Source organism: Doryrhamphus excisus, chromosome 19, assembly GCF_030265055.1.
Source record: "Doryrhamphus excisus isolate RoL2022-K1 chromosome 19, RoL_Dexc_1.0, whole genome shotgun sequence".
In the NCBI taxonomy this organism is placed as follows: Eukaryota; Metazoa; Chordata; class Actinopteri; order Syngnathiformes; family Syngnathidae; genus Doryrhamphus; species Doryrhamphus excisus.
In genome coordinates, this window is record NC_080484.1 from 7,528,951 (window position 1) to 7,543,041 (window position 14,091).

General features: G+C 39.8%; 1 protein-coding gene across 2 annotated transcripts in view; it reads left to right on the forward strand.

Moving 5' to 3' along the window:
• Positions 1–10,384: 10,384 nt before the first annotated feature.
• jag2b (jagged canonical Notch ligand 2b) overlaps positions 10,385–14,091 on the forward strand; it is a 53,420-nt gene continuing 49,713 nt past the window's right edge. For both annotated transcript variants that reach the window (XM_058056627.1, XM_058056629.1), the window contains exons 1-2: positions 10,385–10,767; positions 12,360–12,674. In XM_058056627.1, the coding sequence (XP_057912610.1) occupies positions 10,699–10,767; positions 12,360–12,674 (384 nt within the window). In that variant the 5' untranslated portion in view covers positions 10,385–10,698. The remainder of the gene's footprint in view (positions 10,768–12,359; positions 12,675–14,091) is intronic.

Here is a 14,091-nt window from a genome sequence, read left to right on the forward strand (position 1 = left end):
TAATAAAGATATTGCGACATATGCATTGTGCATTATGAATGCATTATGCACAAATGTCTCGTGGTGACGTAGATCTGATACAATCAATTTCGTCTTACATCAAACAGTCATTAGCTAGAACAGAAATGAGTAATGGTGGGTTTAATCGCTCAAACTGCTATATTGTGCCTCATTGCCACTACATTGTGTGTACAGTCAGCTTCAACTAACCTTATCAGCCAACTGGATGACCACCCGGCGACCATTGTTGATGATACCAGGGTTTAACTGTTGTATTTTGTTCATAGTTAATAATATGGGATTAGTATGACTGGTGACCAGATCAGGTCGTACCCCACCTCTCATTCAAAGTCAACTGGGATAGGCTCCAGCTCATCCGTGATGCTAAATGGGGTAAGTGGTAGAAACTGACTGAAAGTTCAGTTTCTTTCTTTTATACAAGTAACACTGTGTGTTGTAGTACTGTGTACTTTTAACTTGTCTTTTGTCACTTGCCAGAACTTCAAGGCCCGATGGTAGCATGGAATGCTGCACAGCATCGAAATAGCTGCTGCAACACAACCAACCCGGAACATCGTGTTGGTAAATATGTTTTCTCCAACAGTGTGGGACAGAATGTAATACAATCACGTCTCCCTTCATGCACTGAAAAACTGATTTGGGAAGTTTTCTGATCACCCCAAACAATGTTTGCTCTCTTAATACATTGCATAGATCAGGGGTCTCAAACTCAATTTACTTGGGGGCCACTGGAGCTCGGGTCTGGGTGAGACTGGGTGAAACAAAAAAATTTACGCCTGGCGCCACAAAATTCAGCTGAATAGGTGCAGATTCTGGTAGAACTAGAATGCTTTCTGTGTTGGTTATTGTGTGTGGCTGCTCTATAGGAGTCCACAACTCAATACAAAGGGCCAAAAAATGAGCATCATAGGCCTGCGGGCCACAGTTTTTGCAGTTGTTTTGGTTTTACTTGATGCAGCCATGTTTTCCAACCAATGTTGCTCAAATTTTACATACTTGTTTGTATGTAAAAACCAATTGTCATGCTGATTGGGGGTCCAACTTTGTGTTTGAATAACAGTACCAGAAAAATAACATAATCAGAGTGCTTGTTTTGACTAATTTTCACCCTTTTGTGGACCCCCCCCCCCCCCCCCCCCCCCCCCCCCCCCCCCCGCTGTATCCACAAAATAGTCCTTCAATCGGGCGCCTGCTGCTTTCATGCTGTAAGGGGACACATCGGACGTACCTCCGTTCTCCAGAGGCCATCTGCATGTGTGCTAGCCCAGCAGATGGATTACCTTGTCAATGTGGTCTATTCACAGGTGGGAGCTAAGAGGTGCTCTTGGACAGGAAGACAAGGGCTACGGAAGCAATTCCAACACACTCCCCATCTGTATGATAATGAGACCTTGTGTAAAGGGGGGGGGGGTGTTTTTCACTCTTTTGTCGTCCATATTACAGTACATTTTTTGCTGTAAAACTGGTCTATCTGGGAAATAGTTAGTGCGACATTGCGATAGAAAGATTGTGGGGAAAAAACATTTTGATTCAATTGTGTTCTAATTAACAGTCCGATCTTGGTGTAGTAATTAGTTCATTCATTCATTCATTCATTTTCTACTGCTTATCCTCACAAGGGTCGCGGGGGTGCTGGAGCCTATCCCAGCTGTCTTCGAGCGAGAGGTGGGGTACACCCTGGACTGGTCGCCAGCCAATCACAGGGCACATATAGACAAACAACCATTCACACTCACATTCATACCTATGGACAATTTGGAGTGGCCAATTAACCTAGCATGTTTTTGGAATGTGGGAGGAAACCGGAGTACCCGGAGAAAACCCACGCATGCACGGGGAGAACATGCAAACTCCACACAGAGATGGCCGAGGGTGGAATTGAGCCCTGGTTTCCTAGCTGTGAGGTCTGTGCACTAACCACTAGATCACCGTGCCGCCCACATTTTGATTCAATTGTGTTCTAATTAACAGTCCGATCTTGGTGTAGTAATTAGTTGACTTTTGTAAATTACTCATTTTTAAGTAAATAATGCATGAATCTGTATGACACAATTCAGTAATGACAAATGAGTTTTAGAGTCAAATTATGAATAAAATTAAAAATATGGGAAAAATATGATTAATAAAATATAGACATAGACTTTCTTTATTGTCATTGCACAATAACACAGCAGTGAAATTGCCAACGAAATGTTGTTGCCTGGCTCCCATGTAATAATAAATAATAAATAATAAATAATAAATAATAAATAATAAATAATAAATAATAAATAATAAATAATAAATAATAAATAATAAATAATAAATAATAAATAATAAATAATAAATAATAATGTGGAGAATAAATAGATGACATAAAATGTGAACAATGTGCAGCGTGAACAGTAATTTGTACAAAAAATAATTTAAATAATTTAGAATAAATAACAATAATAGGGAGGATAGGGAGGATAGCTATTAACAGTTATTCAACCTTTAACATGAACATTAATCAAATGTAATAATTTTTTAATCATGTTTATGCTTTAATATTGTGTCATCGCTGATTTTTGAAGGAGGCCTTGGTGGAGGTCTGCTCTCCTCTTAATAATTGTCTGCTGTGGTAGTAAAATGATCCATTACTCTGGTTTGGAACACAACAGAGAGAATTAATCATCATTTTGCTGTACAACAAAATGTAAGTATCCTATACAAATTTCTGATCAACATTTTCACCCATCCCGTGTGAAATATCCATGTTTTCCCTCCTGCAGTGAGGTCATGACCTTATTGGATTAACATCAAGGAAGATTGAGGAAGAGCAGTGGCTGAAGGACTGGTCCAGAGTGCGATAAGAACCAAGGTTGAATGCTGACAACCTGGTTCTGCTTTTAAGTTGACCTGCCTCTTGAGGTTGTTGCTCCATTTTCTGCAAGCGAGGTGAGTTGCCATGTGGCTTATCCGTATATTTACGAGCACCTCAGGCTTTACGTGAAGGAATGGATGGTAGGATTCCTGGTAAGTCTGTTTGCGTAGAAGGAGACGGTCTTATCTGGGATGCTCAGGCGGTCAGGAAATAAATTTGCCACATTTCCTCTTTAAGCATGTCATTCTTAGTGAAAATAGGTTATGTACTATATAGCGGAACGGTGTAACCAATCAGAGCAGCTTTTACTGACAGGTGACAGTGGAGCAGATTTACAGTAGAAAATCGTGTCTTTTCTTCCTTGCAGTGGACTGATTTCACCAAATAACAAAGTTATCGTCATTTACAGTTTGTACCGGTACACAACTGTAAAAACCTTTCCTAAACATTGTAGAATTTGGACAAAAACAAACATTTTCCGGAATATTACACAAAAATATTGTACAAAAGAAAAAAAAAATTAAATGACATCTTTTTGCAATTCTAAAAGTGGTTAGCATGTAGGCCACACAGTCAGGAGATCAATTTGGCCATCTCTGTGTGGAGTTTGCATGTTCTCCTCCCACATTCCAAAAACATGCTAGGTTAATTAGCGACTCCAAATTGTCCATAGGTATGAATGTGAGTGTGAATGGTTGTTTGTCTATATGTGCCCTGTGATTGGCTGGCCACCAGTCCAGGGTGTACCCCGTCTCTCGCCCGAAGACAGCTAGGATAGGCTCCAGCACTCTCCTCGACCCTAGTGAGGATAAGCGGCAGAAAATGAATGGATGCAATATTCTCAAAATTAGCATCAGACCTAATGCTCCTTTTATATAGACAGTCTTTGAAACACAAGTGTGTTTTGCTTTGCTGTAACCTTTTGGTGTTTTTTGTGTGATACCACTGCAGAAGACTACCAGTGATGGCACAGAGCAGAAATATGATGATGATGATGATGACAGATGATGGCAGACAGTGCCCTGGCTGCTCAGTACAACATGTAGACGATGTGTAATAATGTAATAGTGTAATAATATATCTGCGGTGACAGCGGTACCGTTTCTGGGTACATGATACCATACAGCATCCATATCAAACTTGCGCGGGCCGCACTAGCATTAAACTTTCATATCAAGGCGGGGGCCTCAAACTAGTGTCCTGTGGGCCACATTTGGCCTGCGGGCCGCGTGTTTGAAACCCCTGGTTTATTCTGTATTATTGATTGGACTGAAGGCTAAGACCTCTATTTTTACAGAAGAGTATAAAATGGTAGAAATTAAAGGGGACCTATTATGCTAATTTTCGCCGCTTTGTATTGAGTTGTGTACTCCTATAGAGCAGCTACACATAATAACCCGCACAGAAAGCTTTCTAGATCTTCCAGATTCTGCACCTCTTTCTGCAGTGTTTCCATGGACTTCCTGCTTCCGACACAAATGGTCTGTTTAATTTACTCCACCCCCTTTCCCTCCTCTAGGTACGCCCATTCCACTGTGACTGGTCACACTCATAAGAGCTCCGGAAGACTTCCGGATACGTAGGTCCATGTTTACCGAGTGCAGGCAATCTGCAGCTCACTTCCAAATATCCAAACCTTATTATTTGATGCTTTGGTACTGTTTAACATGAAGATACAACATTGTTGCTCTGCAACATTTATAGGTCAGAAAAGTGGTAAAGTCATCATAGGTCCCCTTTAAATTACTAGATTGTAGAGTATTTTTTATAGAATTTTTTTATTGTACTTTTGCAATGAATAGGTGGCTTAGATAGGACACTTGTGGAACACCACAAATAAGTGCAGGTTCTTTTGTTACTTATTTTTGTGATTTAATTTCAAAATGTGGTTTAGCTTTAAAAAGTGGTTAGCGCGCAGGCCTCACAGCTAGGAGACTTGAGTTCAAGTCCACCCTTGGGTGTCTCTATGTGGAGTTTGCATGCGTGGAAAAACATGCTAGGTTAATTGGCGACTCCAAATTGTCCATAGGTATGAATGTGAGTGTGAATGGTTGTTTGTCTATATGTGCCCTGTGATTGGCTGGCCACCAGTTCGGGGTGTACACCGCCTCTCGCCTGAAGACAGCTGGGATAGGCTCCAGCACCCCCGCAACCCTTGTGAGGATAAGCAGTAGAAAATGAATGAATGAAAAATTGTCAACACTGTTCACAACCAATGTATATTCATATCATACAGAATAAAATATCCAACGAGCGTCGAAGGCTGATGAGAACTGTGACTTCTGTCACCCAGCTTCTCATGTGTGAGAAACCATTTCTAGTGCATCATCATGAGAAAGGACAGATATTTAGAATGGCATCATCGCCATTCACTGGCTCAACTGGCTAACATGTTTGTCTATGGGTAGGGCTGCAACGTTAATAACATGCAAATATGCATTTCCAGTTTGTTTGGGAAAGTCATTTCAGTTGACGGCAAACATTTCACACAGGCTGGCTGGCTGGCGTGCAGTGAAGAAAACCTTCAGCTTTCTGCATGACCGCAAACCAATGCATACAGTACCACCAGCAGAGCAGAACATAAGGGTATGAAAAAGATACCTCTGTGTGTCAATGGTGACTACATGTCTCCTCTTATCTTAGCGGAACTGCCCTTTCCACGTACTTGATAGCTCAGTCAACCATGGGAACCGAAAGAAAGGTGGCCCTGACATAGCAAGCTGCTTCATTTGCTGCAATTCATTCTTAAAACCCTACGGTATGCATCAGTAGAGTCCTTGAAGAGCTGGCTTCAGTACAACATTGCAATTAATATATCAACAGCAATGCTAATTTAATAAGATGTTGCTTTAAAGATTATGTTGAGTATTTGAAGGTGGTTGTACGAGGTCATCGAGCTAAAATAAGAACATTTCTTGATGGGGTGGAACACATTTGGAGAGATGTCTGCTCCAGGATGCTGATCAATAGCTTCAAATAAACAGAAGACTATCATAAATCCTTAACCGCACAGACAGTTTTTAGGTAACATTGTAATATTCCTCTACATCAGGGGTCTCAAACTCTATTTACCTGGGGGCCACTGGAGCTAGGGTCTGGGCAAGGCTGGTCCGCATCAGGTTTTCCAAAAAAAACAAAAAACACATTTATTAAAAACAGAAAAATATACAAACGTTTTCAGTGCTTTGGTTCCGATTTTCTACAAGAAAAGCTCTGATAAAACATTCCACTGTTCTCAAATATTATAATAAATATAATAAATAAATTTTTATTTTTCTGCACAAAATAAGATGAAAATAAATAAACAAATCAAGAATAAAGAAAATCAAGGCGGGGGCCTCAAACTAGTGTCCTGCGGGCCACATTTGGCCCGCGGGCCGCGTGTTTAAGACCCCCACCTCTCGCCCAAAGACAGCTGGGATAGGCTCCAGCACCCCCGCAACCCTTGTGAGGAAAAAGCGGTAGAAAATGAATGAATGAATGTTATATATTTAAAAGTTATTTTCATGTAAAGTGTGTGTTGTTTATGTTGCATCGCTGTTTAGACATTGTGGCTAAATATATAGTATGGCAAAGTGAAAGTTATGCCTGAAATGTATCTTTTAATGTATCTCTTATTCTTATTCTGATTATTCATTCATTTTCTACCGCTTTTCCTCACAAGGGTCGCGGGGGTGCTATCCCAGCTGTCTTCGGGCGAGAGGCGGGGTCCACCCTGGACTGGTGGCCAGTCAATCACAGGGCACATATAGACAAACAACCATTCACACTCACATTCATACCTACTATGGACAATTTGGAGTGGCCAATTAACCTAGCATGTTTTTGGAATGTGGGAGGAAACCGGAGTACCCGAGAAAACCCACGCATGCATGGGGAGAACATGCGAACTCCACACAGAGATGGCCGAGGCTGGGATTGAACTCGGGTCTCCTAGCTGTGAGGCCCGTGTGCTAACCACTCATCCACCATGCAGCTTGACTGTAAATGATCATTTTTAATTTTATTTGTTACACTTTATGATTCGAGTAGAAAAAAAATAACCATAGACAAGTTTATAGCCAAGTTGAAAATCCATAGCTGTTTATTACAGCAAAACTCCTCACATATAAAATGAAACCCGCAGAGGGAACAATACAACAGTCGGAAGGAAAAGAGTGAGGAAAAACACAGCAAATGACAAAAGTGCTCTACTATTTGATTCTTTTACATGTTGATTTAGCTGTACATGCTATTGTCCTAAAGAAGGGAAAGGGTGGTGGCGGCCAGGAAACACTTATCAATGATGCTGAAACCTACAACCTTAGAGGTCACTACTCAAGGTCATTTATTATTCAAAGTTGAATGAACCCACAGGGACAAGGAACGCGTTTATGGCCCGAGTGGGAACCCTCATATTATTCCTTTCTAACAGAAAGCCAAACACCCCTTATCATGTTATGTTCTTATGAATGATTAGCACATGTTAGCTATGAAGACATGAGAAGCTCCATGATCATCATTACAGCTTGATTCCAAAAATAAGCCACCAAAAAGCTTCCACCACACACACACAGTCCCCCAAAAGATAGAACGGAGATAAAAGAGAAGGGACCCTTCATTCGTATACGTACACACACACTGAGATCTGAAAGGAAGGAAAGCCATGAAAAATGGATGAGAGAAGAAATCCACTTCACCTCCCCCCCCTGGAGGCTGGCAAACTCCCCACAGTGCTCCTTCTCATAATCCCTTCTCCTCCTGCACACACACACACACACACACATGTGGCGTGCAAACAGGAGAGAAAACTATAGGTGTACACCACCCAAAGCGCTTTGATATGTCTTACTAGCCAACTATTAGTAGCATCATTCACTGTCTTCAAGGACTTTAATGATTTAAATGCATTTATTTACTAGTGGCCTCATTTTTATTTTTATTTTTATTTTTATTTTTATTTTTATTTTTATTTTTATTTTTATTTTTATTTTTATTTTTATTTTTATTTTTATTTTTATTTTTATTTTTATTTTTATTTTTATTTTTATTTTTATTTTTATTTTTATTTTTATTTTTATTTTTATTTTTATTTTAGGAATGCATTTTATTTGGGGTTCCATTTATTGTTGTCAGCGGCATCACTAGGTTCTGAGGACAGGGGGGACAAGGGGTCCCCTGGAGATGCACAGGATATGAATAAATATAGTAGACATATTTATATAGTAGACAAAAAAATCCAAAACACAAATAAGTAACAAAAACAGTGATCAATGATATAATAATCATTATTATATTATTAATTAGCCTATTATTAATACTATCATCATTATTATTCTTCTGATTATTACTACTACTAGTAGTAGTAGTATGCTAGTTTTAACCTGCCTATTAGCCTGTTTTTGCCATATTATATGAAATTTGTCAGATTTTTTTTTGTAAAAAAAAAAATCAATAAAAAAATGTCAATAAAATTATCAAATTATTTAGGGGGGCTGAAAATAGAGCTAAAATGACGCCGCTGATTGTTGACTCACATTCTGCATCATCACCCCTGGGCTAAAAAGTACATAACTACTATAAAGCAAAAAAAAAATAACAGCCCAATGAAGATATCTAATGATTTTGTGGAAAACGAGTGAAAACGGACCTAGAGTGCGCTTGACCGTTGTGAGCCACAAAAAGACACAGACAAGGCACTCCAAGCCAGGTGTGAGCCAACTTAAGACACTCACACACACACACACTTGTGACAGCGTGTGAAGTGTTCCAGTCAAAGCGGCAACAGCAGGTCAGGCTGTCGGCCGCCTCCTTTGAGGCCTATCTCCCCGCCTGCCTCCCAGCCCCCCCCCCCCCCCCCCCCCCCCAAACTACTACAACTAATTCTGGTGTTTGTTCAAAGATAACCAGGAAATGTACCCCCTTTAATAAGATATACATCATCTTTTATTTAGTCTATATGTGAAATGAAACCATGCCAAATCCCCCTGAGTGGGTTCCTGCTCACATCACCATCTGCCGACATGCACCAGCTCACCATGCAACATCGGTCTCAAACACGCGGCCGGCGGGCCAAATGTGGCCCGCAGGACACAAGTTTGAGGCCCCTGCCTTGATATGGATGCTGTATGGTATCATGTACCCAGAAAAAATTATTACGTTTGATTAATGTTCATGTTAAAGGTTAAATAACTGTTAATAGTTATCCTCTCTATCCGTGTGGAAGTGGTAAGTTTTTGGCTATTTAAGTTTAAAGGAAATAACTTGAAGGAATACCGTTTAGGTCGCTAGCTCTCCAGTTTGCGAGTTAGCATGTGTGTCAAGACCCGGCAGTTGCGCAATATGTTGTAAATAAAAAGAGTATAAATGTGACTATAGTTGTGTTTATTATATTATTTGCCGTTTTATTATTATTATTATATTTATTTATTATTGATTGATTGTCTTTATTCTTGATTTGTTTTGTATTTTTCATCTTATTTTGTGTAGAAAAATAAAAAGTAAGATATTTGAGAACAGTGGAATGTTTTATCAGAGCTTTTTATCAGAGTTTATTCATTTTTCTGTTTTTAATTAATGCGGTTATTTATTTATTTTTTTATTTTTTTTGGAAAACCTGATGCGGCCCAGTCTCGCCCAGACCCTAGCTCCAGTGGCCCCCCAAGTAAATTGACTTTGAGACCTCTGCCATGCAATAAATAAAAACTTTTATTTTTGTGTATATTCACTGTATGGTCATTTTAACACTACTTCATAAGATGACAGAATAACGTCATTTATGCTAAGTAACAAAAATATTACCAAAAACTTGTCACGGGTGACCTAAAAACCTTTAAACGTCATTGTGTGCTTTAACAGGGGTGTGCTGCAAACAGTAGAGGGCGCTCTAATCTGCTGTTGAACTGGAAGGAAGCTTTGAGGAGAGGATTCTTCTTTCATACGGAGATACAAATGACACAAAACAAGGTACAAAAATCATTTGGATTTATAGATACCCACCCTTTTAAATATATATAGTGGGAAATTGCATACATGTTTGGTTAATTAGACTCTCTAAATGTAGGCTAGATGGTTGTAGGCTAAATGGATGGTTGTTATTTGAACTGGAAACTTTATTGTGCGGAAAGTGACATTGAGTCACGTGTGTGACATCTAAGCCTAGCTTTTTTTTTGTCAAGCATCGGTATTCATTACAAGAAAAGGGAAATAACATGAAAACAGAATATAATGACTTTTCAATAATATTAAAACTACTACATTGTAATGTGTCCAGTTTTGTTTTTATCGAAATCAAATCATTATTAATGATATTTCTGATATAAATCACCTGAAGTTTTCCAGGGAAGACGAGTGGATGATGATGTGTTGGCTGGTTGGGTGATGATGGGGGGTTATTCCCACTAAACTGCCCGCCCCCTTAATCCGGTTGGCTGTCAACCTGCCTTGTGGCCAAGCGCTGGGTGGCTGACGTAGCTGTCAATCAAATTCGACGTCCTCTCCTGGGGCTTGTGGGCTGGGAGAGAAGCGATCTCAGTCGGTCAGTCAGTCAGTCGCTGTGTGTGTGGAGAGACAAGTGTGCCGGAGGGGGAAGAGAGCCCACTCGTGTGTTGAATGCTGTGCGTGGACCATCACCAGCGCGCCGCCGCCGCCCGCTCACATGCACACGCACCTGGCTGAGAGCTTTACGGTGGCCGCGGAGAGACACAGCGTGTGATTTGTGTGTGTGTGTGTGTGTGTGTGTTGTTATTGTTGTTGCATGTGAAGGAGGCTGCTGTTCGCCGGCTCTGCGGCTGTTTGTGTGTGCTTGTCGCCCCCCCTCCCTCCTTCCTATGGGACTCTAATTAATCGGAGGCATGTGGACTCGCACCAGGATTAGACATCGCTTCCTAATAGTGTGCCTGCTGTTGACGTTATGGGCCAAGGTAAGACGTCTTTCTCCTCCATTAAAAAAAAAAACACAAATCCATTCATCACCGGGTGGGATAAACGCTTCAAAGTTTGTATTTATTGCATTCGTAGCTTGGCGTTTTTCGTCCAATCCTCGCCATCACATTAATCGATAATTCAATTACGTAGACGTCATTAGTGGAGCATGTGATCACGCCGCCTTGACAAGACTCGCATCAAGAGGGATTGGGAAACACTATTCGCCTTTGAATGAATTTTTTTGGGTATTTTGTGGCGGGGGAATCAAACTTGGTTGGCTCAATTTGCACCAACCTGCATGCTCACGTGCTCTCGTCATGATGCGACACTTTATTTTGAAAATACCCATCATGCCATGCATCATCATGGAGGATGCGTTTGGGAGGAAATACACATCATGTGACGTTTTTTGTGTGTGTGTGTCGATATAAAATATATGCATCAATTATTTCATATTTCAGTGATGCATGTCTTTCTTTGAATGCCGTTTAATTTATATGCAAATATGTCAATTTGAATAAATATTACACGTGTTATGATGATATAAAAGTATACAAGTAATGTCAAAATATTTCATGGAATTTTATTGACTTTGACACAGTTTGAATTTATATGTAAATATGGGAAATAAAATACAAAAATACCAAATAAATTATATTTGTATTGCATGTAGTTGAATTTATATGCAAAAATTAAAATATTAATAAATATTGCATGAGCCACCACTAGTTATGATGTAAAAGTATACAAAAATGGAAAATATTTGATTATATTGAATACTGTACTGAAACACAAGCCTGCACAAAATTTGATAGGAAACTATTAATTTTAAATAATTTTAAAATATTTTTTGTGTTTTTTTCCTATGTGGTAGAATTTATATGTAACTATGACAATTTTGATAAATATTGCATGAGCCACCACAAGTTATGATCTGAAAGTATACAAAAATGTGATATATTTGACTATATATTGACAGTTTTGGAATTTACATGCAAAAATTTAAATAAAAAAAATGATAGGATGCAATCAATAGGATAGGATATGTATTACAATATTAATAAATTTTAATAAAATAATTTAAAATAAAAAAATTGTCAAATATTTTGTGTTTTTTCCCATGTGGTTGAATTTATATGCAAATATCAACATAATTAAAAAGAATAATAATGAGCCAGCATTAATTATGATACAAAATATCATGTATTTTTATGAATTTTTCATGCAGCTCTCTTAATTCTATACAAACATAATTTAAATGCAGAAAAAACACAGCAGCTACATGACGGCTAATCTACATTAGCTGCTATTAGGATATAAAATAAGTAAGGTGTAAATAAAAAAAATCAAAATAAAATAAAAATCAAAAGAGTCAAACTATGAAGTCGGACTCCATCTCTTCATTTCTATCCTGCTTCTCCTCATTAAGTTGGAGCCTGTCCCAGGTGACTTTGGGTGGTGGGACACCCCGGTTCTGGTCACCTGTCAATCACAGGGCACATTCACACTCCCCAAGTAGTGACATTTGCCAAAGCAGAGCATTCGGTGTCATGCAGTTTTGAAGTAATTCCATCGATGTTGTTCCCAGGCGTCCCAGTCGACGGGCTATTTCGAGCTGCAGCTGATCTCCGTGGAGAATGTGAACGGCGAGTTGGCTGGCGGGGAGTGCTGCGACGGCTCCAGGAGCTCCCAGGAGGATCTGCGCTGTGTGGAGGACGAGTGCGACACTTACTTCAAGGTGTGCCTCAAGGAGTACCAGGTGGACATCACCACTGGGGGGCCCTGCATGTTCGGAGCAGGAGCGACGAAAGTTCTCGGTGGAAATATGTTGAATTTTCAGAACGCCAAGAATAAAATTGACGAGGCGGGCAAGATTGTGATCCCCTTCCAGTTTGCATGGCCGGTAAGTGATTTATAATTTTTTTGACATGTCTACTTCCTGTCTAGAAAGGTTTAGAATGCATGTACTGTACTTGTGTGTGTGTGCCAGCATTCCTGCGATCCGCTACAGCAGCAATTATGTAGATGAACATTAATAGTTTGTGCCATTGAAGAAAACGAGCTTTGCAGCTGCAGGCTTTATACTTAGAACTCCGCCTCTGGGGTTGAACGTTGTCATTTTATGAAGTCAGTCTCACACATTGCTGCCATATTTACCCACATGTGTCACTGAAGCGGCATCCAAATGCAGCAGCATCTTCTCTTTGCAAGTATTGCTAAAAAACTGCACGCCTCCTGTGGTTCCTGTTGCAGCTGCAGTGCTCTGTAATGTCACCTGGGTCGTCTCTGTTATCGAAAAAAAAAAGTGACCCTGATATATGAGGTTTGGCTTTGTTCCAGTGCACCACTAAGCACCCGCCATGTCCGCCACAGGCTAATTAGACAGGGGGACATGCTTTGATATGCAGACCCTGAAGTGGATCTGTGTTTCAGTTATACTTGTGGCTCAGCGGTTATGTTTAATTTCAGCTGATCTGATTTGTTCTGTGTTAAAGGTAACTTCTTATATGATTGTGGGTGATATATGTTGTGACTGGGTCCACCACTTCCTCCCCTGCTGTGGGTGCCAGGTGGTCCCCCCAGGGCAATTAAGCTCGTTCCACTGTAGAAGCTTCAAAGATGATCATTTATGGTGCTAATTGTCCCAGATATAAGAAAACACTGAATATAAGATGCTTAGACTGGTAGATTACAATACATAAAAATATTGTATTTCTTAGCTGGTACATACTTCGCCATTATGCTAAAATTAGCATCACAGCTCCTCCTCTTGTTTGTTAACCTGTCGAACCTTTGTGGCACATTTCTGTGTCACGGCTGCAGCTTGAGAAGTAGTTTTGGATGGCCTATGCCTGATTTGCATGTAGAAATCTGTGCACTCGTAATATAAAAACGACCTGTCTTTGACCGACTTGTAGAGTTCACAGCAACATTGTCCGACTCATGTATGATTTGAGTGTGAACAATACAAAACAAATCTGCTGTTAGTTGCGTAATTTAGCAGAAATTGACATCATGTGAATAAAATGCTATCATAAGGAGAAGGAACATTTGTGTGGGGAAGTATTTCCCAGATGGACCACATCATGATGACAAAATCGAAAATGGTACTGCGAATAGGAGCTAAGTGCGGTGAACTTTGTTTAGCATAGCATGCTAGTGCTCCTGTTTTGAAGAGTAGTCAACTTCATCGTGAATCGAGCATGATTTGGCAACAGTGATATAACTAGTCTAGGGGTGTCCGGATACAACTATTTTGCTCCCATATCCATTATATCCATCCGATATCAGTAGCAGTTCATTCATTCATACATTTATTA